At 44.2% G+C, this 26,650-nt stretch overlaps 1 protein-coding gene across 7 annotated transcripts in view; it reads right to left on the bottom strand.

Moving 5' to 3' along the window:
- Nucleotides 1-8,274: 8,274 nt before the first annotated feature.
- The window catches only part of RABGAP1 (RAB GTPase activating protein 1), an 86,299-nt gene continuing 67,923 nt past the window's right edge, over nt 8,275-26,650 (bottom strand). For 6 of the 7 annotated variants that reach the window (XM_085882235.1, XM_085882237.1, XM_085882238.1 and 3 more), the window contains exons 11-25: nt 25,398-25,491; nt 25,108-25,258; nt 24,838-24,951; nt 24,668-24,742; nt 24,447-24,572; nt 24,191-24,334; nt 23,952-23,993; nt 23,692-23,820; nt 22,155-22,247; nt 20,516-20,626; nt 20,307-20,411; nt 19,930-20,013; nt 9,876-9,947; nt 9,259-9,456; nt 8,275-9,160 (exon numbers count right to left, since the gene is read on the bottom strand). In XM_085882235.1, the coding sequence (XP_085738361.1) occupies nt 9,038-9,160; nt 9,259-9,456; nt 9,876-9,947; nt 19,930-20,013; nt 20,307-20,411; nt 20,516-20,626; nt 22,155-22,247; nt 23,692-23,820; nt 23,952-23,993; nt 24,191-24,334; nt 24,447-24,572; nt 24,668-24,742; nt 24,838-24,951; nt 25,108-25,258; nt 25,398-25,491 (1,661 nt within the window). In that variant the 3' untranslated portion in view covers nt 8,275-9,037. The remainder of the gene's footprint in view (nt 9,161-9,258; nt 9,457-9,875; nt 9,948-19,929; nt 20,014-20,306; nt 20,412-20,515; nt 20,627-22,154; nt 22,248-23,691; nt 23,821-23,951; nt 23,994-24,190; nt 24,335-24,446; nt 24,573-24,667; nt 24,743-24,837; nt 24,952-25,107; nt 25,259-25,397; nt 25,492-26,650) is intronic. The other variant, XM_085882239.1, reaches the window with a different exon arrangement.

The following is a 26,650-nucleotide window of genomic DNA, read 5'->3' as shown; positions in this document are numbered from 1 at the left end:
GTCTCTTCACTCCTCGCCCCCGTCTCTTCACTCCTCGCCCCGTCTCTTCACTCCTCGCCCCTGCCTCTTCACTCCTCGCCCCGTCTCTTCACTCCTCGCCCCCGCCTCTTCACTCCTCGCCCCGTCTCTTCACTCCTCGCCTCGCCCCCGCCTCTTCACTCCTCGGCCCTCGCCCCCGCCTCTTCACTCCTCGCCCTGCCTCTTCACTCCCTGCCCCGCCTCTTCACTCCCTGCCCCGCCTCTTCACTCCCTGCCCCCTCTTCACTCCCTGCCCCGCCTCTTCACTCCCTGCCCTCGCCTCTTCACTCTCTGCCCCCGCCTCTTCACTCCCTGCCCCCGCCTCTTCACTCCCTGCCCCGCCTCTTCACTCCCTGCCCCACCTCTTCACTCCTCTGCCCCGCCTCTTCACTCCCTCGCCCCCGCCTCTTCACTCCTCGCCCCCATCTCTTCACTCCTCGCCCCGCCTCTTCACTCCCTCGCCCCCGTCTCTTCACTCCTCGCCCCGCCTCTTCACTCCCTCGCCCCGTCTCTTCACTCCTCGCCCCGCCTCTTCACCCCTCGGCCCTCGCCCCCGCCTCTTCACTCCTCGCCCCCGCCTCTTCACTCCCTGCCCCGCCTCTTCACTCCTCGCCCCGCCTCTTCACTCCTCGCCTCTTCACTCTTCCTCGCCCCCGCCTCTTCACTCTCTCGCCCCGCCTCTTCACTCCTCGCCCCCGCCTCTTCACTCCTCGCCCCCGCCTCTTCACTCCTCGCCCCCGTCTCTTCACTCCTCGCCCCGCCTCTTCACTCCTCGCCCCGCCTCTTCACTCCTCGCCCCGCCTCTTCACTCCCTCGCCCCGCCTCTTCACTCCTCGCCCCCGCCTCTTCACTCCCTCGCCCCCGTCTCTTCACTCCTCGCCCCCGCCTCTTCACTCCTCGGCCCTCGCCCCCGCCTCTTCACTCCTCGCCCCGCCTCTTCACTCCTCGGCCCTCGCCCCGCCTCTTCACTCCTCGCCCCCGCCTCTTCACTCCTCGGCCCTCGCCCCCGCCTCTTCACTCCTCGGCCTCGCTCCCGCCTCTTCACTCCCTGCCCCCGCCTCTTCACTCCTCGCCCCTCCTCTTCACTCCCTGCCCCCGCCTCTTCACTCCCTGCCCCCGCCTCTTCACTCCTCGCCCCTCCTCTTCACTCCCTGCCCCCGCCTCTTCACTCCTCGCCCCGTCTTCATCCCCTGCCCCTGCCTCTTCACTCCTCGCCCCGCCTCTTCACTCCCTGCCCCCGCCTCTTCACTCCTCGCCCCCTCCTCTTCACTCCCTGCCCCCGCCTCTTCACTCCTCGCCCCCGTCTTCATCCCCTGCCCCTGCCCCTGCCCCCGCCCCTTCACTCCTAGCCCCCGTCTTTTGTTTTTCAAAGAAACAACCCATGCATATCTCCTCCTCAAATCAATAACGGTTAAAGCATACTTGTACCCATTATCATTATTGAGTTCAATCAAGTCAGCGGACCAGATATAATCAACTTCTTTGGAATAAACCTTCCTTCTTTTAAACTGTGTGATTATTGGTTTATGTTGTTATTCATCCATATCTCATATCTCTCTCTGTCTCTCTGTCTCTCTGTCTCTCTGTCTCTCTGTCTCTCTGTCTCTCTGTCTCTCTGTCTCTCTGTCTCTCTGTCTCTCTGTCTCTCTCTCTGTCTCTCTCTCTGTCTCTCTCTCTCTCTCTCTCTCAGCCTGTGGCTGCTGGTTGCATCATTGGTTGGGACGTAGCTGTGCCGCTGATGCAGTGTCCCTCTTACCAGTGCACTGGTGCTCATTTTGCCGACCTCGGAAGGATGACAGGCTGAGTCAACCTCCTGGTGTATTTAATTAAGTGGCCAACGGGGCTTGAACTCAGGACCCTCGGATCCCAAGCTGCCATCCTAATCACGAAGCCAACACCAGGCTTATTCATCAGCTAATTCCTCTTCAATCTTCATGACATCATTAGAGCCTATAAGTTTTTTGAATTTCCAAGCCCAAGCCTCAATGTAACACCGTTCATCCTTCTTCACGATGAACCTATCAACTCTTTCTCTCAACGTTGGATTTTTGTATCAAAGACAAATTATACACTTCTCGATCCACTCCATGTTTTTCATCCAACTTTGTGCTATTTCCATAATCAATATCATGCTTCATACACACTTCATCAACTCTGTTTTTAGGTTTCGACCAAGGTTTAGGATTGTTAGTTTTATCTAATCTTTCATCCAAGTTTGTGCCCGGCCCACAGAAAGAATGTTCTGGTAGATGTAATTCCCCTGGTATTCCAGTTGTAAATTTACTTCGTGATAAAAACTTTTGTACATCTCCCCCAAGTTTTTGTTTGGAGATGAATTTACTCTTTTTAAGAGCCACACACCGAACATATCCCTTTTTGTTTAACCCTCTTATTTTTACTTTTAACATATGAGATATTTTTTAGGATTGGATTTCATTTCACGAGACAGTAACTCATTTATTTATGAGAAAATTCCTACAGAGTGCGAAAACCTTTTTAGTTTCCAACATGTACATTTGAATCTTAATTTTTAAAATATAAAGAATTCTTAAAATGCCTTCACGCTATCCTCCATTTATTGAAGAAAAAAAAAATGTAAAACTTTAACCAAACTCAATTGCACCAACCTCATCAATAATATAATATTTTCCTTCTTTATCTCCACTTTCTCGTTTAAATCTTCTCCCTGAAATCGATGTTAATATTCTTGACCCATATATTTTTGATAGACTTGTTAACCTCCACCATCTTCGAAGATGGATGGAGGTTACTGTTTTCACCCCTTTGTTTGTTTGTTTGTTTGTGAACAGTATTATGGAAAAACTCGACGGATTTCGACGAAACTTGGTGGGGGGGGGGGGTTGAGGTATGGTCCAAGGATCATGCCATTAAATTTTGGAGTTGGTCCCCCCCCAAAAAAAAATAGTTAGAGGAAAAAGTTTTTTTTTTTTGCATTTCTACATGTTTTAAGTGATTTCCAACCCCCCCAAAAAAAATTCTCAGAGAAAAAAATTTTTTTTTTGCATTTCTACATGTGATTTCCAACCCCCCCCCCCAAAAAAGAGAAATTTTTTTGCATTTCTACATATTTTAAGTGACTTCCAACCTCCCCCCCCAAAAAAAAATTGTTGGAGAAAAAAAAAATTTTGCAACTTTTTTTTCAACAAAATTTCGATTTCTTTTTTTTGCATTTCTGCATGTTTTAATTGATTTCCAACCCCCCCCCCCCAAAAAAAAAAAATGGAGAAAAGAACTATAACTGTCAGCACTGTTGACATCATATTTAATGAATAAGATATAAGGTTCACTTGAGTGACCCAGCAGTATTGGCAGCAGAGGTTTTGCACTCTCCCGAGTGCTCCCCCTCGAGTCATTTCTTTGTTTTCCTCCTCAGTGTGTTGAGATCGATTTATTTTCTGCACTACCTCCAATCATTTTCTAATCTCACTGGTTTCCATATTTTTATATTTATTCATTCTCTCTCTTTCCTCCCTCTCCTCCTCCTCTCTCTTGTCTTATTTTCTTCAACTCCTTCCTCATCCTGAACTACCTTTGAACCACTTACACCCCATAGAATATCATACATGTATTCATCTTGATTTCTCAATATTCCGGTATCCAAAGTAATTTTTTTTACAACAGTAAACCAATAAAATTTCTTCTGAATTTCAAAAAGAGCCTTGTGTTTTCTCGATTTTAAAATTCTTTCATTATTTAACATTTTAGTTCAATCCAAAGTTGTTGGTTTAACATCAGTATAAAGCCAATCTTTCATTGAAAACACCCCATTCTTATGTTGTAGAACATATTTATTAAAATATTGAATACCCTTTTCTTGTAGGTATGCTTAGACACAGAAATGATAATTTTCTTGAAGCCTTCTTGCTGTCATTTATGTATCATAAATATATGATTGGTTAATGTGGTGACAGGTAATACCTCCCCATGGTTAAATCAGTTTGCATTCCTTTACTTACAACATAAATTCCTGTTCCTGGTGTTTTCATTATATGAACTACAGCAAAACCGTTATTGATTTTATCCTTATTAAATTGTTTTATTTGTTGTTTGCTCATTGTGCTTCCACAAATCTCATTATCAGCACCAAGAAGATAATATTCTTCCTTACAAGACTGATTTAATTCCTTCAGGTCTTCTAGGTTTATTTTAATGCAACATGCCGCCTTCAAAACATTGGGGCGACAGGTTACGAAAACAATGCAAGCCAAACCCAGACAAGGATGCTCAACAGTGAGTACACCACTTGTTAGCTATCCTGCAAGTATCAAAGATAAACTATAGTTCGAGTATGAACCATCTTTTCATTGTCATTCATCATTTAACTCAAATTGCCTCTCAACCTGCACCTAGTCCTCTCCCCTCTCAGCTTTTCTCCCCTTCCCCTATTCCTCCCCAACCCAACACCCCTCCCGTGGCCACCCCCCCTCCTTTGCTCCTTTCCACATCCTAACGTCCTATCAACAGCTCCTCTCCACCTGCCCCTAACTGTGTGTACCTCAAACATCCGGAGCCTCCGTTTCAACCTGACAGATCTTTCAATCCAGGCCGTTGCCGATAAACAGCACATCATTTGTTTAACAGAATCCTTCCTCCCACAGGACATTCCTGACTCCATGGTGTCTCTCCCTGGCTATTGTCTCCTTTGATTTGATCGACCTGAACCCCGTCCTGATGGCGGAGTTGCGTGCACATCAAAAAACTCCATTTGTCACTATCTGTGTACTGCTCTTCCACCTTCCAAACCCGAGGAGTACCTCTGGCTGTGACTTTCCCTACCCTCCCTCCTCACTTCCTCTGTTATATATCATCCTCCGAACAATGACTCCTCCATCTACATCTCTCTCAGCCAACATGGCCCAACTTTTAACCACTCATCCCAACTCTCTCTTCCTCATATGTGGTGATTTCAATTGTCACCATGCTAATTGGCTGGGTGTTTGTACCTCTTTCCACCAGCTATGGCACTTATGAAAAAGACTTCTGTGACTCCATGAGACTGACTTAATCCATGAATTTTCCCAGCTGGATATCTTCCAATTTAAAATCTTCCCTTCTGGATTTGGTGATGACCAACTTCCCCACCAATGTATCTTGCTCGTCCTCTGCCCCAATTGGCTCATCAAATTATGTGCTTGTGAAGGTCAACATCTCTGGCCATTCTCGGAGGACGGTTTTTGCGCCGACTTTGGCAGTTCGCTCAGGCAGACTAGCAGGGACTGCAAGCAGCCATCACACTTCATGACTGGACTCCAATATCCACTGCTGATAATATCAATTCAGCCTGGGAATTATTCCACAGAAACCTGCTCTCTCTTTGTGCACAGATTCATCCCATCTCGCCTACAGTAATCTTACCCATACTCCTGCTCTCGGTACTCTGAAACCTGTGGTGAGGCAGTTGCTTTGACACAACTTGCAATGTCTTCCTGGAAGGCAAATCGAACCAATGGAAACTTCAGATTATTCCACAAAGCCCACAGCAAGTGTGTGTCGACTCTCAGGAGAGCCATAAAACATGTCGGATCTCAAGAATGAGCTTTCAAACTTGTGTCCCTCCTCTAAAACGAGGTGGCACCTTAAGTCTTTCTCTGTTGTATGCTCCCTTCCATCCCTTTCCTCACTTCAAATGGCAGTGTTTGCTTCAAAATAGTATGCCCCAACCTCTCTCTCTATATGTACCCATCCTTTCTAGTCACACACAACTACTACTGGATTCTGTCTTTTGCACCTGAGGAGGTGCAAAAGTTTCTGGAAACCCTCGACACTGAGTCGATACAATGTCACCAATAGTCAAGGAGACTGCTTAAGCAGCACCAACGCTCTGCACAGAGTATGGTCCCAATCTCCTCCTTCTCCTCGTCACTGACTCTGCAACTGGACCGGACGGCATCAGCTCACATGTACGAAAAACCTGCTAGGCTGCTCCAGAACTTCCTCTCTGCCCTTTTCACCCTGTCATTTGCCATATCTCATCTTCCATCTATTTGGAAATCAGCCAACATCACAGCATTACATAAAAGGTGACAAAACAGATCCCCTTAACTACAGACCAATTAGCTAACTTCCAATCAGCAAAGTCATGGAATCCATTATCGCAGATGATGCAAGATCATTCTTTTTCTCCAACAGCCTCATCTCAGATCATCAATTCGGATTCAGTTCTGGCCACTCTACCTTGGACATGCTGCTTCTACTCTCCAAACAATGGTGGAAGCCCTCAGTATGAGACATGAGATCAGGGTCGTCTCTCTAGTTATATCTCGAGCTTTCGATACAGTCTTGGCATCCCGCCTTACTCACGAAACAGATCGTCTATGGAATCCAAGGCAAACTGCATTCATGGATTGCTGACTTTCTCCAGTCTCATAGCCAACATGTGGCTCTCAACTGAACTGTTTCTTCTCCTCTTCCTGTCAAGGCTCGAGTACCCCAAGGTGGTGTTCCAGGCCCCATCCTATTCATAATTTTAATCAATAATGTCACTGACTCTGGAAAATCCTCCATCTCTTTGCTAACGACTCCACACTGCTGTGAGATCACTCATCCTTCTGATATGCAGGCAGCAGCCTCTTCCCTCTCCTCAGACCATGAAAAATAAATAAACAAGCAGTCATAGACTGGTACTTACGAAATCGTCAACTTGACCTCTGACCTTATCTAATAAAAGCTGTCTCTGGAGAAGGTAGCGACACAAACCAGAAGTTTCTACGATGATTCTGTACCAAACCATCAAAAATCGAATGTTTGACCTCACTGTGACCTTGACCTTTGACCGATTTTGACCAAAATATAATCAGCGCTAGCCATCACCCTCCTGAATCACGTGGTGTAATTTAATATTGGTAGCTTCTTCTGTTCTCCAGTTATCGTGCCTACAATCAAACAAAAACACACACACACACACACACACACACACACACACACACACACACACACACACACACACACACACACACACACACACACACACACACACACACAGATGACGGAAGTCATCAATATAAAGATTTCGTAAGAAATAAGTAAAATCACAAATTGGTCAAACACATGGGACATTAATTTCAATCCTGAGAGATCTATCGATCTATCTCTATCTCTATCTCTATCTCTATCTCTATCTCTATCTCTATCTCTCTCTGCAAACTCTCCCATCTACACTGTCAACAACTCTCTAAAAGAGTTTCAGTCACTCAAACTCTTGGGTCTCACTCTCGGCCATGATCTCTCTTGGGAAAGCCACATTTCGAAGTTGGCCTTCAAAGCCAGACACCGACTCGACACCTTCCATAATGCAAGGTCCTTCCTTGGCATACCTGAGCTCTGGATCCACCTAAAAGGCTTTTATCCACAGCTCGATTAAGTACAGCTCTCTCTCTCTCTCCTGTGGGCTATTTCTCAGCTTGGCACTGTGGAAACCAAGGCTTTCAAGATCAATGGAATCTCTCATGATTAATCTGCGTTTATGGGCTGATCACTTCGCCATTGCCAACAGGTCAGTGGTCAGTCTTCTTCCGTCACATTTCTGGTCTTGTACCCTCTGCCTTCTCTGTGCTTTGTACCCCCCCCTCCTTCCTTCAGATATCAGCAGGACACATGCGATCCACCAGCAACCCCCTCATAGTGAAACTGAATAAATCCAGAACCACTGCTCACGTTCTCTTATATTCCTAATCCACCCCCCCCCGTTTGTGGAACCACCTTCCACACACTTCAATGTCATTCTTCCCTCCAAGTCTTCAAGACAGCTGTTCACCACCATCTCGTCATCCCTCATCCAAAACCATGATCTTTTACACATCTGTTAAAACACCCCCCATCCTTCCAAAAATTTTGCTTATGTATCCATCTTGTCCACCCCTTGAATTCTCCCCTAACCCTCATTGTTACCGACATCCCTCGTTTATCCATCTTCGTTCACTTTCTTCCTCCGCCCTGTTGTTCTGTTGGCATTTCCCCTTTCTCCTGTTGTTCCCTTTGTTTTGTTATGGCCTGATCTGTTTTGCGTCCCAGTGCTTCCATGAGTCTTGACCATTAAAAAAAATAACTCCAGAAACATGCCATGCACTTGCATATTAAATGAAAAGGACTCCCTGGTGCTTTGGCAATGACAGACAATGTTGGTGAGAAGATCAAGATCATGAAGTTGATACTAATACAAGGAGTATATTTTAGAAACACAAGAATTATTTAATTTTATGATGGTATAAGATATAAAATCACCCAAACCAGGTCAAGGATGAATCAGTGTTGCGATAGCACGATCCTTTATTAATAATATAAATATGTACAAGTTTCGTCAAAATAGTGGGTGTCAAAGTTACTGGTTCAGGCTAACTAATGGATTTATACACAGACAACAATGTACATCACTATACAAGGACATCTCATTTTAGACAGTGTGAGACAGACTGATGAAGGACTGCTGTAAACAAAGCAAATTGATTGAACGAGTGATGATGGTGAGTAGTTATGGTTAAGGTCAATAAAAACAACCTCAAAGGGGTAAATGCATCTCCAAAACTACGTTGTTAACAGCATCACAATGGATGAAAAAGAATCAGGAACTCCAATGTACAGAGGATTTTAAGGATGGACACCCAGATGGGTGCTTGAACAGCATTTGTAGATAGGTGCTTTGTCCACGCTCGACTAAGAAAGCTGAAAGCACTGTACTGTCCACATCAGGCTTGGAATTGGAGAACTGTACGTCAATAACAATGAGAACTGGGTGAGTTTGAAAGCTTTTACTGTCTATTCAAAAAGCTTTGCCCACCAGCATATGGCACATCATGGTGAAAGCTGCATGGCCTGCTGGTTTCAAAGCAAAAGGAGAAGAAATAAAACCCAAAAGTATTTTTCATAATAACAATGATTAAAGGATCGCCAATGAGAAGAAGGGTCCTTCAACACACACTCGTTTCATAACACAGTGGGATTTCCCACTCGGGTTGAACAACGAGAGCAGGAGGGGTTGAGCAGTCAGTCTGTACCCCCACAATCAGACTGTCTCCTTGCCCTGTGCACCAGTGACCGTTTTGATAGAGCTGAGTGTACGGTTGAACCACGTGTTCCGAGCTGCCTGAACCTCACCGATCGCAACTCCCAGCTGGTGCTCCAAGTCCTGGCACATAAAATAAAGACACATTTGCACAATTCCCAAGTGCTCTTGCCTCCTGACACCACGGCTCTGAGTGCACACGCAGGCACCTGATATCTCACCTGTATATGGCACTCCGCCTCCACAAGCTTGAGCTTTGTCTGCGCCAGCTCTAGCTCCATTTCTCGCAGCTGAACCTGCAGGGTTTCTTTTTCCTGGTCAAGATTGCGCTCACTCGAGTCGTCCTCTCCCACAACAAGGTTCAAATGTCCGTCTGCTCCAAAGAGCTGCTTGCAGCGAGGACACTCTGCTATCTTTGCCTGAGTGTGTGTAGAGATGGCAAAATCTTAAAATAAAAACCAAAAAAAAAAAGAACCCCAAAACACAAAAAAACACTCCATTATGTACATATAGATTACAGGATAAAGTGTGTAACATTTGTGGCAAGAGATCCTCCTCAAAAGTAGAGTAGTTGCATAAGCTACATCCCAATAGGCGGCAAATTGAGAAAGCTGTGCCCCAAGAGCGATCACAGTACAATGTCACCAAAGGTTGACAACAATCTAAGCAACGCCCCTCAAAAGGAGGAGCTTTAACACAGTCACACTCCTCAATGGTGGCAACAGTTAAGTGCACAATACCTTTGTAGTTCCTGCAATAGACATGCAAGTTGGAACACCCTATGCAGGCAACAATATCATAATGTGGACCAAAGTTGCAATGAAAACAAAATCCTCACCCGAATATGCTCCACGTCTTCCTTGTTGGCTGCTTGCTGCTTTTCCAGGCGCACACTTAGCTGCGAACAGATCTGCACCACACAATCTGTCACTTAATACAGGGATGTGCTCTACGAGTCCCCGAGTTCACAAAAAACACCCTGCATCTGCTTTTAAATGATTAGCCCATGGGCCTGAACACAACAACCGTTGGTTCAATCTTCAGGCTCACCAACTAATAAAAACAAACTCGTGATTATTTCTCTTGCCTGAAGCACATGAACACACAAACATCAATGGCCAATCAGTGTACATTGTGCAGGCAGTACACACAGCATGCCAACAAGGAAATATTTTTTTAATCATTCATCATGACGCTGTTTAACATTTTCAAACCGAGTCTTTAACAGCTTCCAACATCTCCATCAAGGAGAATTGTACCCTTTTAATGTCGATTGTTCTTTGTATCGAGTGTTCATTGCTGTGTATTATTTCCATTCATTTTGATTTGCCACCTCAGGCTCGGGATAGTTTTGGGCCAAGCATTTTTTCCCACCACCGCTGTTTTCCACACCCACGACGTGTTTCCAATTTTGTCTGTCCCATTATCGACCACCCTTGCTTTAATTCCATTCTTATAACCTCTGTTAAATTTTTTAAAAAGAAAAAAAAGACTTTTTTTTCTTCTTTTTATTCTTCCTCCTCAGCAAGTTAAACCTTTTCAAAAGGAAATTTTAAAATGTTCAATCTTCCCATTTACATTTCTCCAATTCCAGTCCTCTCTTCATCTCTGGATGACTCGTAAACCAATGCCTCGTCCACTGTCATGTTCATATAGTGCTGTCTGCTTCGTGCCTTTGATAATAATCAGTGCCATCTCAATATTGATGTCTGGCTTCGTCTCTGCCCTTGAATTCTTAAATCCAACCCTTTTTGCACTGTGGACTTCCGTGACGGCCTCCCCCACATAATCTTCACACTCGGCTTTCCTGACACACGCTCCAGGCTCCCACACCCCCACCTCTGCTCGCATTCCCCGATTACATTTCCATCCAGCCCATGCCCCCTCCCTGCTTTCTAGATGCCCTGCCTCCCTGCTTCCTTTCCACCCCGCCCCTGTTACCATGTTACCAAACACCGGTTTAAAGTCCAATATTAAAAAAAAAAAATTTGTTTTTAATGTCTACATAATACATATGCGACTGGTAGTTTATAAAATTGGGATGTTTTATTTGAGTGCCAGGTTGGTTTACAGTGGGCAAATGAGGGTATAACCTTTCATTTAAATGGATTAGGGTCAGGAAATAAAATGTGATGGATTGTGGAGTTATTGATGCTGTTGTGATTTCGGGAAGGTAAATGTAGCCAACATAGTGTGTACGGTATTATGAGATGGTATGCCAGGCCTTCCTGTGCAAAAGGTAGGAAAAGTGCCCAAAAACAATATAAAAATATTATATAATTAAAAGGTTCAGTGAATATGACGTCGTATAGAGTATACTGCACTGCAGTGTGGTGTACTGTGTCGTGTTCATGCCCAATGATGAACTCTTTATACAAATGTGACACTCGGTGACCGAAAATCGTCAATAAAATGAATCAGGAACGATTCTCTGGTAATTTAGAAGAAGAAGATTCACCTAGTTTGCACATACTAAGAAATATTCGTCCACCGATCTGTGTTGTGTAACCAATCAGGGCTGAATATGGTGCCGTGGTAGGATGTTGAAAGTGGGAGGCATTTAAATACTCGTTCTTGTGGTTAAGAAATGTTATAATTATCCCCCGCCAACCAACGAAGTTGGCGGGGGATATAGAAATGGGTTCCGTCCGTCCGTCACATTTCGTTTCCGGAGCTTAACTACAAATCCCCTCAAGATATATTTTCGAAATTTGGTACACATATCAAGCAAGTGGTGAACTGGTGCCTTTTCATATTTTCTAATTGATAGGTCACATGGTTTGGCAGCCATGTCGGATTCAAGAAAAATATTAAATAATGTTTTCTCTGGAATCACATAACCTAACGACGCGAAAATTTGCAACTATCATCTTCCATCATGTCTGCATACATAGTAAAAATTATGACATCACAAGTCACATGGTTTGCCGGCCATCTTGGATAGAAAAACACACCTCATCCGATTAACATGAAACTTCACACACGTATTCCACTGGAGGATTGGAGGCAGAATGTAAATTTATGATGTCATAGGTCACATGGTTAGTCAGCAGTCTTGGATTGAAAATTAATAAATTTTTAAAATCTTCTTCTCCAAAACGGCTGGACAGATTGAGGCAAAATTTCACAGACACTTTCCCCAAGACATCCTTTCAGAAGTTTGTTAATTTCTAATTGATAGGTCACATGGTTTGGCGGCCATATTGAATTTACCCTAAAACCGTCAAACATCTTCTCCAGAACGGCTGGTCAGATCAAGGGGAAACTTCACATACATATTGCACACGTTTCGGGAATACAAGTTTGTTAATCCTCATTTACTATGGCGGGGGATATCGAAGACTTTGTCTTCAACGGATGCAAGTTACTTTTGGTACATACTAAATAAATGGTCTGCCAACAACGACATTGAATCAATTTGTGTGCCATGATCAACCTCTTACATGGTTGACTTGCGAACAAGTGGGCAAGCTATCGCTGGAATTGTAAGGGAAGATGTGTCTGATTGCATCAGCATATTAATTATAATCAAAAGGCACCAGTTCACCACTTGCTTGATATGTGTACCAAATTTCATAAATATATCTTGAGGGGATTTGTAGTTAAGCTCCGGAAACGAAATGTGATGGACGGACGGAACCCATTTCTATATCCCCCGCCAACTTCGTTGGCTGGCGAGGGATAATAAAATGTTTTATCTATTTCCATGAAATGGGAGAATTTGTATAATCTGTGTAAACACAACGATCGTATTGGGAAGATGCAGCTGGTGGCCTACCATAGTATGAGGTTGGACACGAATGAAGTAACTTCAAACGTATTGGGAAGTCGGTTGTTTTCCAAGCCCTGTACTCGATTACAGCGATACAATTGAAAGCGGAAATACAACATCTCTCCGCTTTGAGAGCCATATACGAATTAGGAATAAATACATCGGATATCACGATTACCATCAGGCTTCCTTTGTTGCCGATAGATGAGAACGGTGAGGAAGAATACAACAGCGTGGACATAATGAAGTATGCACTGATGTCACCCGTTGAAGAAAATACGTTTTTTCATGGAGAACCAGGAAGTGAATGAATATATATAGAGATTTGCAAAATGCTTTTGGGGTCGCTCACGATTTCAGAACATTGGTGTGAGAGAGGGTTTTGACGGGTTTTTTTGGTAGCGAAATAAAGAACAAATGGTTAATGTTTTAAAAGCGATTCTGTTATCACTCGTGATTACATTAAGTGCAAATGCCACATGGGAAGGGCGGATAGTGTGTCGCACCTCGATGGCCGTAATGCACATACTTATTATTGACTGGATTGCTCACACGATCCAGACAGAGTCTGACAACACGCCATGTTCCAATACGGGCTCGAGTTGAAGGCCTCACGAGGACTTCGCATGCTACCAGGGAGTTGCTAATCACAGAACAAATATACATTGACACTGTATGGTTACATAACTTTTACCATTAGCTTGTTATACTTATAATCTCAACACAGATAGTGCAGCAAAGCACGCAGCTGAGACGGGCGACATCCAGTGATCATGCAAGGTCTTTTAACGGCTCCTGAAAATGGCTCAACCTTGGATGATGTGATAGCCATACAGACAGCCGTTGATAAACAGGACAAAGGAACCTTACACACCTCCTTTAAAGATAAAAGAGATGAATATACATCAAATGGATGATTCATTATGTACATTTTGTATTGAAATGACAAACATTGTGAGAGCATTTCATTTACAGGTAAAGAACACTTTGCTTGAAGCAACAACCAAGGACTGTTCTGACCTTGTGCTTATTAAAGTGAACGAAAGGAGAATTTGCAGTGGAGACATCACAAGAGAACAATGAACTTTTGTTTCCATAATGTTGCAAAGTTTTGAGAATTACTAGGATTGATGCACGGTCAGAATGAGATGTATAGTAAGATTTGACCATGTTGTGGACAACGTCTATCCGAGACTGATCAAGAAGGTGTTAATTTAGTTAAATTAGATAATGGGAGATATGATGCAGAGAAAAGAGATGTGATGTAGAGGTAGGAGGCCGGTCAAGCCAAATAAAGTGATTTACTGATGGGGTACACTGACCGATATCAAACTGACCATCAAATGTTTTAAAATAAATAAATAAATAAATAAATAGGGAGTATAGATTGTATGCTAATCCGAGATAATGTTGAGGGTCAGTTTGGTTCCACTGCAACACCAAAAGTAAAAGCAATTGATCGAGATTGATCGCACCGAAAAGTAAATAAACCAATGTCACCAGCAGGGTGACCCGTATCTTGCCAAAAGGTGACCACGTGTGACTTCTTTAAGGTCACACTGAGGTTACCAGAGCTGCTATCCACCAGGAGCGACTCCTTGAGGAATATCTGCCTACGAGAGATTCCGATGAGAATCGTTCCACAGAGTAACCATGAAAAATATGCGTTTGCCTCATAATGTCACCAAATGACGTCATAATGTCTCACGCTTGACATATCTAGAACGCACTCATCGAGGTGTTCAATTTGAGGTACTACACGATATGGTTCCTAAAACTTGAAAATTTGACCTTGTGGTCAAATATGTTTGACCTGAGGCGCTAACCATGAAGGTCAAGGCCAATCGCCACCAAAAATTAATCAGCTGAGCGCCAGACCATGAACTATATTCCCATGAAGTTTGAAGACGATCCGATCAAAATTACTCAAAAAATAAGGGTTTCGTCGACTCCCCTGATTTGCGACAAAGTGACCTTGACCTTCGACCTTGACCTTAAAAATTTTATGCGCTGAAAGGGACCTCTATAGGCATCTGATATGCAAAGTTACAAAAATTTCCAATGATAACTGTGCTCTGCAGAATTTTTTATACGTGATTACAGACAAACAAACAAACAAAAAAACATACAGGCTGACTAACATATCTTGCAAAAACTTCGTTTTGGCAAGATAACAATTTGTTGTGAGGATTTCTGGATTTGTTCTTATTGTCAGTTGTGGGGCAACATTCTAAAAAAAAAAAAATTAAAAAAAAAAATCCAGTGTACAAGTCCTTGTGAAATGGATTAAATCTACCTGGACTGTACATAAGGAAGTGAATGCCAGTATGGCTGACAAGATTGGGAGGAAGGTGTGAAGATCTTGTAGTAGTTTTACTGTCTGTATTAAAATGACTAGTACGGGCCCGTAGTGGCGGGCCTGTAGGTGCGTAAACGACGACTGGATTGGGGAATTATTTCAATTAGATTGGACCAACCGTATAATAAATGGCCATAACTTGGGAAACACCTGGGAAACAAACTCAGGTCCCCAGCGTCAATTGTGACGTCATATCAAATGAAGAAGAATTGTAACGCCCCTCTCTCTCACCCCCTCGCTCCCCCGAGTCTCGCCCCTCCTCTCTCAAATTGTGACGCCCCCTCTCTCTCACCCCCTTCTCTCACCCCTCTCTCGCCCCACTCTCTCCCCCTCTCTCACCCCTAGTCTCACCCCTCCCTCCCCCCTCTCTCACCCCTCCCTCCCCCCTCTCTCACCCCTCCCTCCCCCTTCTCTCCCCTCCTCTCTCACCCCCACCCCACCCCCTCTCGTCCCCCTCTCTCTCGTTCCCACTCCCACCCCTCTCTCTCCCCCTCGTCTCGCCCTTCCTCTCTCCCCCTCCTCTCTCCCCCTCCTCTCTCCCTCCCCTCTCGCCCTTCTCTCCCTCCCCTCTCCCTCCTCCTCCCTCTGTCCCCCCTCCTCTCTCCCTTCTCTTGCTCCCCCTCTCGCCCTTCTCTCTCCCCCCTCCTCTGTCCCCTCCTCTCTCGCCCTCCTCTCTCCCCCTCCTCTCGCCCTTCTCTCTTGCCACCCCTCTCTCTCCCCCTCCCTCTTTCCCCCCTCCCCTCTCTTGCCCCCCTCACCCCTCTCTTGCCTCACCTCACCTCAAGCAACAATGGATCTCCCCACAATGGATGTAAGCCCTCAATCTCTGACATGACATCAGGGACGTCTCTCTGAACACATTTTGAGCATTTGATACAGTCTGTCACACTGCTTTGATCTCCAAACTCTGCTTATGGCATCCAAGGCCACCTCCTCTCATGGATCAACGACTTCCTCCTCTCCCGGATTCAGTGAGTGGCTTTTAACGAAATCCTCTCATTTCCTCTCCCTGTCAAGGCTGGTTTCCCCAAAGCAGTGTTTTGGGCCCAGTCTTGTTCCTCAACTTAATCAATGATATTTGTGATTTCCCTGGAAAATCCTGCTTATCTCTTTGCTGATGATTCCATACTCTCTTGTCATCTCATCTTTCAGACAAGTAGACAGCTGCCTCTTCCCTTTCTGCAGACCATGCTAGAATCAGGAGCTTTCAACCCTGACAAATCCCACACACTCACTGTCTCTCCGGAAGGGACCGCCTGGCAAACCCTTCCATCCACTTCCTAAACTAGAAGGGCACTCGGTAGAGAGCATACCTCCACCACACAATGCCTGAACCACGAGAACATATTGGGTTAATCACAAATTTAAAAATATCATGCTATACAGTACTATATATCGTTTTTGGCCTTATCTTTCAATGGTGAAGAATCACTTTTAAAATTAAATTATTATCGTATCCATATCCAGATTCGGATCTTCACTAAAATTGAATCAATTCTTGTCACAAACCCAACATGTCCACGAAGTTTCGCCCGAATCCGTCCAAAACTTTTTGGAGATATCGTGCTATATATCGTTTCTGGCCCCATCTCTCAATGGTGAAGAATCACTTAAAAAATTCTCGTAGTCGGATCCAGATCTGGACCTTAACCAAAATCTAATCAGTTCGTCCTTGTCGCACACCGAACCTGACCACAAAATTTCATCCGGATCCATCCACAACTTTTTGAGATAGCCTGTCCACAAAAACAAATAAACAAAGACAAACAAACAGATAGACAGAAAGGGGGTGAAAACATCACCTCATTCACCTTCAAGGGTGGAGGTAAATATCATGCTATGTATCGTTTTTGGCCTCATCTCTCAATGGTGAAGAATCACTTAAAAAAAAATCAAATAATCCTCGTGTCCAGATCCGCTTCACCAAAATCGAATCAATTCATCCTTGCTACAGGCCCAACGTGTCCACCAAGTTTTGTCCGAATCCGTCCCAAACTTGAGATATCCTGCACATAAACAGACAGAAAGGGGTGAAAACATAACCTCCTTCACCTTCGGTGGCAGAGGTCGAAGAGCAGAGGTCGTCGAATACCACGAAATAAACCATTCAAGGAGGTTGATACACAAGCTTCTGGGCCTCACCATCACCTATGATCTTTCTTGGGCAGACCATATTTCCAAGATGGCCTCCAAAGCCAGCTGACGAGTGGGCTTTCCTTCATCATGCACGGTCTTTCCTTGGCCAGTCTGAATTTTTGACAACTTATAAGGCCTTAATTTACAGCTTGATGGAGTACTTGCTCTCCCTTTTGGGCTGGCATCCTTGCCTCGACTCTTAGACTTTTTGATGCCATGGAAAGCAAGGCCTTGAAAATCATTGGGATCTCCCGTGGCAAAGCTGAGTGTCTAAGCCTGTTACTCTCATGTTGCAGGCAGGTTGGTGGCCTCTCTGTATTCTAACCCCCTCCTTTTTGGTTTTGCACCCTCTGCCCTCTCAAGTTTCTGCAAGGTGCACAGGGTCTGCCAGTAAACCTCTTCTTCTTAAACTCCTAAAATCCAGGCTCACTGCTCACCTCCACTCATTTGTTACTCTTTTCTCTCACCTGTGGAACAAACTTCCCCAGTCTGTCCAGTCCTATTTTTTCTTCCAGGGCTTCAAGACATCTCTTCCTTCCCCATCCATACTCTGATCTCTTCGACCGAAAATGACCCCATTCGCAAGCACTCCCTTTTTCCATGTTATTGTGACTCTCTGCCCCGCCCCCAACCTCTTTTCATTTGTTCTGTTTGTTCATTTTCTGTTTCATCCCCACATTACTCTTGCTGTGTTTCCTTCAGCTTGTGTGCACTTGCTCACCGCACCCATGCGACCTTCTCTTCTTCCCCTTGATCTCAGTTCTATTCTGCTGTTGGTGTTTCGCCATTTACATTTTGTGCCTTTTCGTTCTGCTCTTTCTTCCATCAGCCTCATTCATGTATACGAAAAATAAGCATTTCGACAATGCTAGACAAAAGCTCATGAAGTTCTATGCTGTCCTTAAATGAACAACAGGGTCATAGCCAGAGGCTATTTGGAAGTTCGACAAAGTAGACATCAAAGGTTTTCTTCATCATTCTAACAGGGAAAAAAAAGATTGACTTCATTACAATGGCTTGCTTAGATGTCAACGATAGTCCATCACAATTGTTTGGTCACAGACATGACAATGTTATTGACTCGAAGATGTGTCCTGTCTCAGAACAAAAAAACAGCAACCATGCCCATGGCTCAGAACCAGCCATGTTCTTCAGAAACCTGAAGCTTACAAACAGCCAAGCTGTGCTCGTAAAATTACCTAAGCTTCTCTGCCACGTCTCATTGTGGGTTAATCTCGCTTCTAAATATGAATCCGAGGTTTATAATCAACAAGCAAATACCACCCGTCGCTTTGCTGACTGGAATACCACAGGGAGGGGGGAGAGAAAAATAAGTGGGGGGGAGAGAGAGAGAGAGAGAGAGAGAGAGAGAGAGAGAGAGAGAGAGAGAGAGAGAGAGAGAGAGAGAGAGAGAGAGAGAGAGAGAGAGAGAGAGAGAGAGAGAGAGAGAGAGAGAGAGAGAGAGATAAGAGGAGGAGGGGAAAAAAGAAAGGAGGGAGGGGAACGAGGAGGAGCAGGGGAAGGGAAGAAGCGTGAGGTGAGAGGAGGGGAAGGCAGACATGCAGTGGAGTGTTAATTACGATTCATCCTGTATCATCAAAATGCTTCTGCATAGAAAAGCAGTGAAGATGGAACCAAAATAATGTCTGATATCCATTTTCTAACAGTCATTCCATGAATACCACCTTGAAAAAAACACCGCCCGGACATGTCCAGAGACAAACTGCGCTCATAAACATCCAGAGACAAAAACCACTGGACGCATCCGGAGCCAAGCCATCCAGAGACAAACAGCGCCTGGACACGTCCGGAGACAGAGACAGCGAGAGAGAGAGAAAGAGAGGGGGGAGGGGGGAGGGGGGTTAGCAGAAAGAATATGTTATGGTTTATGAACAACACACACACACATTTAGAAACAAGACCGGTGGGCCAATGCACACGGGTCTTGTTGCTGCGGACACCCTTAGCAAATGGAATAACTTCACCTGCTCATCTCCGGTTCTGTACATTTCGTTTGCAGCACGTAGTTATGGTTGACCAGCATTTGCTTGAGGTGTGCCCATACCCCTGATGTTGGTTAGAGCAGGAATTTGTAATTTGTTCATGGTGTCGGCAATAGCTCGCCTCCTCTTTGCGAAGGACATCGTGTGATCTTTAACGTCCACCGAATAATACAGGAAGATGGGACGCCCAGCTTAACGCCCGCGGAAGGACAGCGTATACGCACTGTATGCGAAACACCAGGGTGAGTTTTTGCTGCGTTTGGGATTCAAACCCAAGGCTAAACAGCTCGGAGGCAAGCGTGCATATCTCTATGCTATACTCGCAGTCCCCTCACTCCACCACCACCACTACCACCACACGATTTATAAACAGAAACTCAGGTGTTTGAAAGTTTACAATAAAAAAAAAAAAACTGTTGTGATGCATTTAAAATGCAATTTCTCCAAAATAAAGAAAAATTTCGTTAATTTTATAGTTGGTGGGTTATTAAGTTATCATTATTTCAGTTGAATTTGGATAAAATACACCAATACCATTAAAGTCTGTTTGGCAGCCTTTTTGAAGGTTTGGATCCTGGGACCTGTTATCATAATCTGTTATCATCTAAAAAATTATTCTGACCTGTTTGTAATCGGATATAATAGAGCAGCTTTTCTTCTTCTCAGCCTCAGCCTTATCAAGCTCTCGACGGCACATCTCTTTCAACTAAGGGTAGGAGAGGCATTGTTGGGGTGGAAGGGAGAGGATGGGAGAAGTTAAGACAAGAAGGGGATGCTATGTGAGCAGTCGCTTAAGCAACTACGACCGACAACATTTGAGCAAAATCAAAGAAAGCGTAATATGAGAAGTATTTAAATCATAATTGGATCATGACAAATGATGCTCGAACACATGCCATTTATCAACACCTAATGGTGGAAATGAGGGGAGGGAGGATGAGAGGATGACGAGGGAGGCAAACAAAAGATTTTTTTTGACGAGTCAAAACACAAATACACCTGAACAGCCTCGACTTCAAGAAGCTTCTTCTCCTCCTCGGCCTCCCCCAAACGCTGCCGGCTCGATACCAGCTCCTTTGTCAGAGTGTCCGCACGGTCTTCGGCCTGCAGAACATGATTGTGCAACATGCAAAACACTGCCAACAATTTTTTTTTCTTAATCATCAATTAACCTATCTTGTGCAGAGAAACGTTAGATAGAAGCACACATTGTCCAGGTCATTCCGAAGAGAGATCTTGCTGGTGACAAGCTCATGTGCCAGATCATCGTTCTCCTGCTCTAGACGCAGATTTGCTTCCTGTAGCCGGCGGTTCTCTCTCTGCAAGGGTAAATAGTGGGTGCAGACCGGGGCGGAGGGGGCAAGATGATGGCAATCAAAGAGCAGATTCAGAATATTTTCGCCAACAGTGCAGCATCAATGGCAGCCCACTCACAAAGTGTCATGCTCTCACCCAGCAAAGTTACATCATTTGGCCCAAATAAATTGCTTGGTTAGCGTTAAACGGCCAACTGGAAAAGCACTAAAACGACTTTTATGAATGAATAACTGCATTTCTCAACAAAACGAACAGCTGAACGCAAGACTCGATTTCCCATGTCCATAAATTTAGAGGATTCTTCTTCTTCTTTCTTTCTTTTAATTTAATTTGGATGCATAAATCCCAGTTCAATAGCTGGCATGGAAGGTCAAGAGTTGGTTTCAACTGTATGCACAAAGTGAGTACGATTCTACAGGTTGTCTCTCAAAATAACAAAACTTAAATTGAGATTCCAAATTTTAACGTGTATAAAGGCAACAATGTATTCATCAAATGTGAATAAGATTCTTTGGAGATTTTTTTTCGTGAACATGTTTATCATGAGGATCATTTCGCCATTGCACTTCATTCAACCGCCAGATTAAACGGTTCCCCACTAACTGAGCTGAAGGTCCATGACCCATGGCCAACTCATCAATCGATTTGCACAATTCTACAGCTTTCACCATCGGCTCTACGACGGCTTGTGGCCTTTATGTAAAGACTTTACTCTCAAAATGGCCCCAATGAGAATAATCACGTTGATTCAAGCCCCAAAGGCCATTTACAACTTGACTTGAGTAGATGCAAAGGCCTCTGATAATGAGATGTAGAGCAGCCAAAAATGTACCAAAGCTCAATTCACCTGTCCAAAATACCCACCCAAAACAAGATCCTGTCACTATTTGCATGACACGAGCAATCAATGCTTGCGAAACAAAGAAAACTCAGCATTGTGTGAACGGAGGCATCTGTTGAAGCTTTTCGTCGTTCTACAACTGTGCTGGTTTTAAATGTGATGCAATGGGCGGCAGAAGACAAAGTGTGTTCAAATATTGATTCTGTTAAGCAGACATGGTACGTTGTGAATTTTCATGCCAAAAAGTTATTGATGGATGATACTCAAAGGTTTTGGAAGTACTGTATTTATTTTCAGCAACCAGAAAATGTTCAGTTAATTTGACTTAATTGGGCTGAAGGATCAGGACACATGACCATAGTGACAATACAAACATACAACTATTTAATACAGTGTATTTTAGAGACATTAGATGAGAGGTGCGGATTAATTTTAAATTGTACCAAATGGAGGAAACGCCCCAACTGCAGCACAATTGGCGTCACTGACCACAAAGATGCCACACAGCAAGAAAAAACAGCAAATCAAAAACCTATCAGCAGCCTCTTCAACTTCCCTGTTGATCATGTTGAGAGCAGCACTGCCGTAGCCTTTTTGTACAACTATACTATCCTCATTGGTGCATCTTACCAATCCAGCAAAAAATATTGCTCCAAACCTCTGAACTTTAACCCTGTTTAAGCAGTCACCTCAAACCTTGCAAGTGGATCCTCCTGCTGTGCCTGCTGTTCCCGGATGGTCTGGTATTCCTTCTCATATTTTCGCAGCTTCTTCTGAGTTATCTGGACCAAATTGACAATCAAGATTACCAAAGGAGCAAGTGATGCTCACGATAGTCAAAGCAAATTGTGACAATTTAAAGCTTTTCCCCATTATTCAATCAGACAAAGGCTTGGAGGCAGCAAATCTTTGGGCCCTGTCACACCTTGACGTTTTAACCAGCGTATGGCGACGTATCAAAATGTATGAAAAACGCTGGCGTACGCTGAACTATTAATGTTTTTTTTCAGTTTTGGGCGTATTCATAACGAGTTGGACATATGCATAAGGTATTGGTAACGTACTCAGAATGTTTCGATAACTTATAGATAACTTATACCAACGAATGCTTAGCGTGTTGGCGGCGTTCACAACCTATGCCCAACGATAGTCTAACTTATGCATAGCGCGGCAGCGTATCGCCGACGATCACATGGCGTAGCCTATTAATAGGCTGCCGCTCAACGATTTAAATCATAACCACACTATAAATCTAAGTGTCAACATCACCGTCATGCCGAAAAAAAAAAAAAAAAAAAAAAAACATAGAGTCTGGAACACTGATGGGTTCCTCCTGTGAAGCCCATTTTTATATACCAATTCCCCTAAACGCTGCCAATACGCCATTATACGGTAGCTATAAGTTAGAAACACATTCAGTAACTTCTGTGGTCATCCGGAAGACGTCAAATACGTCAATATGCGTTGGAGATACGCTACACATAGGTTCAAAGCACGTTACTCATAGGTTAGAAATAAGTTTCGGATACGCTAAACATTACCTCGACGTGTTTCGACTTATGAGTAACTTACAAGTAACGTGTGTCGACGTGTGTCAACGATCGCATAACGTGCCTACAACTTATGGCCAGCGTATGCGGAACGTGTGAGTCATATGCTGGCATACGTCGAAAAATTTTGAGCATGCTTAAAATTTGTCGACGAGCTCGGCGTACTACGACGTATGCCAGTGTGCTTCAGCGTGCTCTTAACGTATACAAAACTTACCCGTAACGTATTCAACGTGTGCCAGCGTTTTAGACAAATTTTTCATACGTCGGAATACGCTGGCTAAATCGTCAAGGTGCGACAGGGCCTTTAATTAGGAGTACGTACACTGAATTCAGGAACAAGGACCTTCATAGACGATCAAATAAACACAGTATATGGGATCCCAGCATCACAAATCAAGTGCTTAGAAGGAAATGTCAAACAGGCCAAAGAAATATGTATAACCAAATCTTCAGGTTATCCCAAAAAGGGGATTCTGAAGATAAATTTAATTTTTAAGTTTCTCAATAAATTCTCCATTGTTAAGAAAATCTCTCTTACCTAGAAAAAATGGCCACAAAATAAAGACATTCATGGAAGAGGGCAAAACCAACGAAGCTGAATGCTATACCAATCTCATTTAACAATGTCTGGCCGCCATTGGTTTCCTCGTTGCACCAAATGAATGCGACGCACCTTGAGGCTACAGGCAAGCTCCATCAACTTGCGTGCATTCTCATCAGAGCGATATCGCTTGGGCAGTTGAACTCTGAAGAACTTTAAGGCTCCTTCGAAGTCGGCCTGCAGAAGATCTTCTTTCGAGGTCTGCATGTAGGACGACAATGGGAAATTTTACCATTAAAGACACTAGGACCATTCTCGGATACCCCTTATTGTCCCAGGATGGAAGTCAGTAGAGTCAAATGAAAAATGTTTTGGCAACAAAACCAGCTCACCTTGAGCAAAGCCAAAGCCACGCTGAACAGAACATTTAGGCCCTAGAGAGACAGACAATTTTTTGTGACACTTACAAAACATCCAACGATTTAAAACTTGTGCAATTACAATCGACAAGAACAATAATATCGATTTTAGATGAGAATCTTGAGGAATTCGATCTTCTGACTGTGCTTTGTTTTCCTCAAAGCAAAAGCTCAAATGAAATTAAACTGTCCAGGTTCCCAATATGCAGCACCTCACACAGGAGGAGGTCCATGATGTGAAAAACCATGTAGAGAGGAAACTTGGCTGTGAAGAGGGTGAGGAACCACTGTGAGGCGTACATGTGAGCTTCCAGATTTATGGACGTAAAGTGAGCTGACAAATCGGGGATCAAATCCTGGAAACAACAAGCACCTTTGGAGACATGCAAAACTGTGCAACAAGCGCACAAGAACAAGCAAAGCACGCTTTCCACTGGGTTACGTCAACACTCTGTCCCACTGGGGTACCTGCACGAGCCTCTCCAGTACATAGAATTTGCAGTGAAGGTCTTCAAAGTTCTGTCGGAAGAGGTCCCGGAGGCCGTAATCAAACATGATCTTGACGAGAACGCTGAAGGCCTGTTCTTCCGGCATCTGTTCAAACAACAAAAAAGAGTTACTGGCGATGTAACATCTCCTCTACTTCCCACATGTGAGCAGGAACCACTTACGGCCAGGCATACACTCACATGTAACAGGAGGACAGCAGCCAAGAAAGATTGTCCTTGACAATACCCGATCTCATCATCATAGACAGAGTAAGCCTGCAATAAACCATGCAAATATTTTATCACAGATTTATGGGAGCAGCTTCAAAACAACAATGGTCAGATAAATGAACCTCATAGCAGGGAGATACCTTGCAAATTTTGTACAAAGAGTCCTGGCCATCACCTCCCGTATCCTTAAAGTAATCATGTGCAGGGAAGGTGCGATTGATATCACGTGTGATGACACTGTCTTGCGGAGAGTCCTGCAAACAACAGGCATCACTGAAACGCATCGCTTGTTCACTTGAACTGCATGGGAGTCTGCATCTCATAATGAACGGAGGAAAGCAAGCAGCCCACTTGGTATGTATTATCCACAAATGGCCCAAAAACTGCACGAGTTAGCTACAGAGTATTACCTTAGTGATGAGGACGCGGTAGTTTTCAACCATGTGATCAGTCGTGTCGCAACCAGCGAGGAGTTGCCAGACCTCACCACGCAGTGCTTCGGGCACACCAGCACGCACTATCTGTGGCAGTTTGGCTGGGCGCACACTCAAGTTGCTATGCCTGTATGCATGGATGGATGGCATCATGATTATCACCATAACTCTTCATCCCTTCCTGGTTCAATACAGCCAGGCAGTGTCAGATGATGCAGCCACAGCAAGAAATCTCCAGAAAGCACCAACTACAACTTGGCACCTACCACTTAGAAAGTATTTCCCCCCAGGTTTCCAGGATCTTCTCTGCACAATCTTTGGAAACATCACCAGTTCCGCTTGGGAGAGGTTGATCGTTGTCTGGACACACAAGCACAAACATTCCAATTTAAACACCTGTTGACCCAGTTCTCTTTTCCAATTGTCCTTACAGTACCTGGACTACAGTCATTGTGTGTACCTTACCCTACAGTAAGGGGCTCCCAAACTCATGTGCACAAGTTGGGGGGAGAGAGGAGGCGGAGGAGGAATAACATCCATTTAAGACACATCACTTCACTCCACTTCATAGCCATCCACCATCCACAAAACTCAGCAGTGATTGCTACTTGTGGACAGACTGAGTTCCCAACCCAGTAAGGCAGTTAGTCTAGGACATTGGTTCCCAACCTATGGTCACTAATTGGCAGGTCGTCTGAAAGTTATTCCCCCCTCCCCCCCCCCCCCCACAAAAAAGTTATCTTTCAGGTTGTACATGTTTACTCAAAAAAAGCAAGTCGTTCAATTCACCTCCTTGACTTCCATCATCTTTATATACATACATATATATGTTCTTTATACAGTACTGTTCTACATTTGCTCGCTTTTGATGCAATTTTAAGCAGAGCATTCAAAATAGCCATTTTAACTGAAATAGTTAGAAATTTTAACTTTCTGTTCGTGTTCATCAATGACATATATCACAGCCCGCCAGTGTTAGGTCACATCATGTAAACTGTGCAATCATTTTCTATTTTTGTGTTGCATTCCACTGATATGCACATAGAAATTAGTTTTAAAATGTTATGAAACAAGGAGGTAAGTGGTCCGTTGGAAAAATATAGACACCAAGGTGGTCGATATGTTGAAAAAGGTTGGGAAACACTGGTCGAGGCGATGGATCTCTGAAATAAAAATCTCCCTTCCAATCCACACAAGGCCAGCCAGCATGGAAGGGAAGGCTGAAACCATCATGATGGGAATGCCAGAAAGACAATGGCCCCGGGCAGTTCCAAAGCCCCAGACCAAGATGCTGGTCTGACTAGGCAAGAAACATGGAGTGTCAGTAATCCCTGGGTTCATATAGGCCATCACTGGAATCTGAGTCTGCCACATACAATGTTAAGGCCCGGTCACACCTTGACGTTTTAGCCAACGTATGCCGATTTTTGAATTTTTTTATAAAACGCTGGCACACGTTGAATATGTTATGGGTAAGTTTTGATAACATTGAGAGCATGCTGAAAAACAATGCCATACG

The sequence above is a fragment of the Eptatretus burgeri genome, chromosome 5 (genome assembly GCF_056783735.1).
Source record: "Eptatretus burgeri isolate ZD-2024b chromosome 5, Ebu_testis_v1, whole genome shotgun sequence".
Taxonomy (NCBI): domain Eukaryota; kingdom Metazoa; phylum Chordata; class Myxini; order Myxiniformes; family Myxinidae; genus Eptatretus; species Eptatretus burgeri.
Note: the sequence above shows the minus strand (reverse complement) of the source record. Positions and strands in the feature narration are given on the sequence as shown.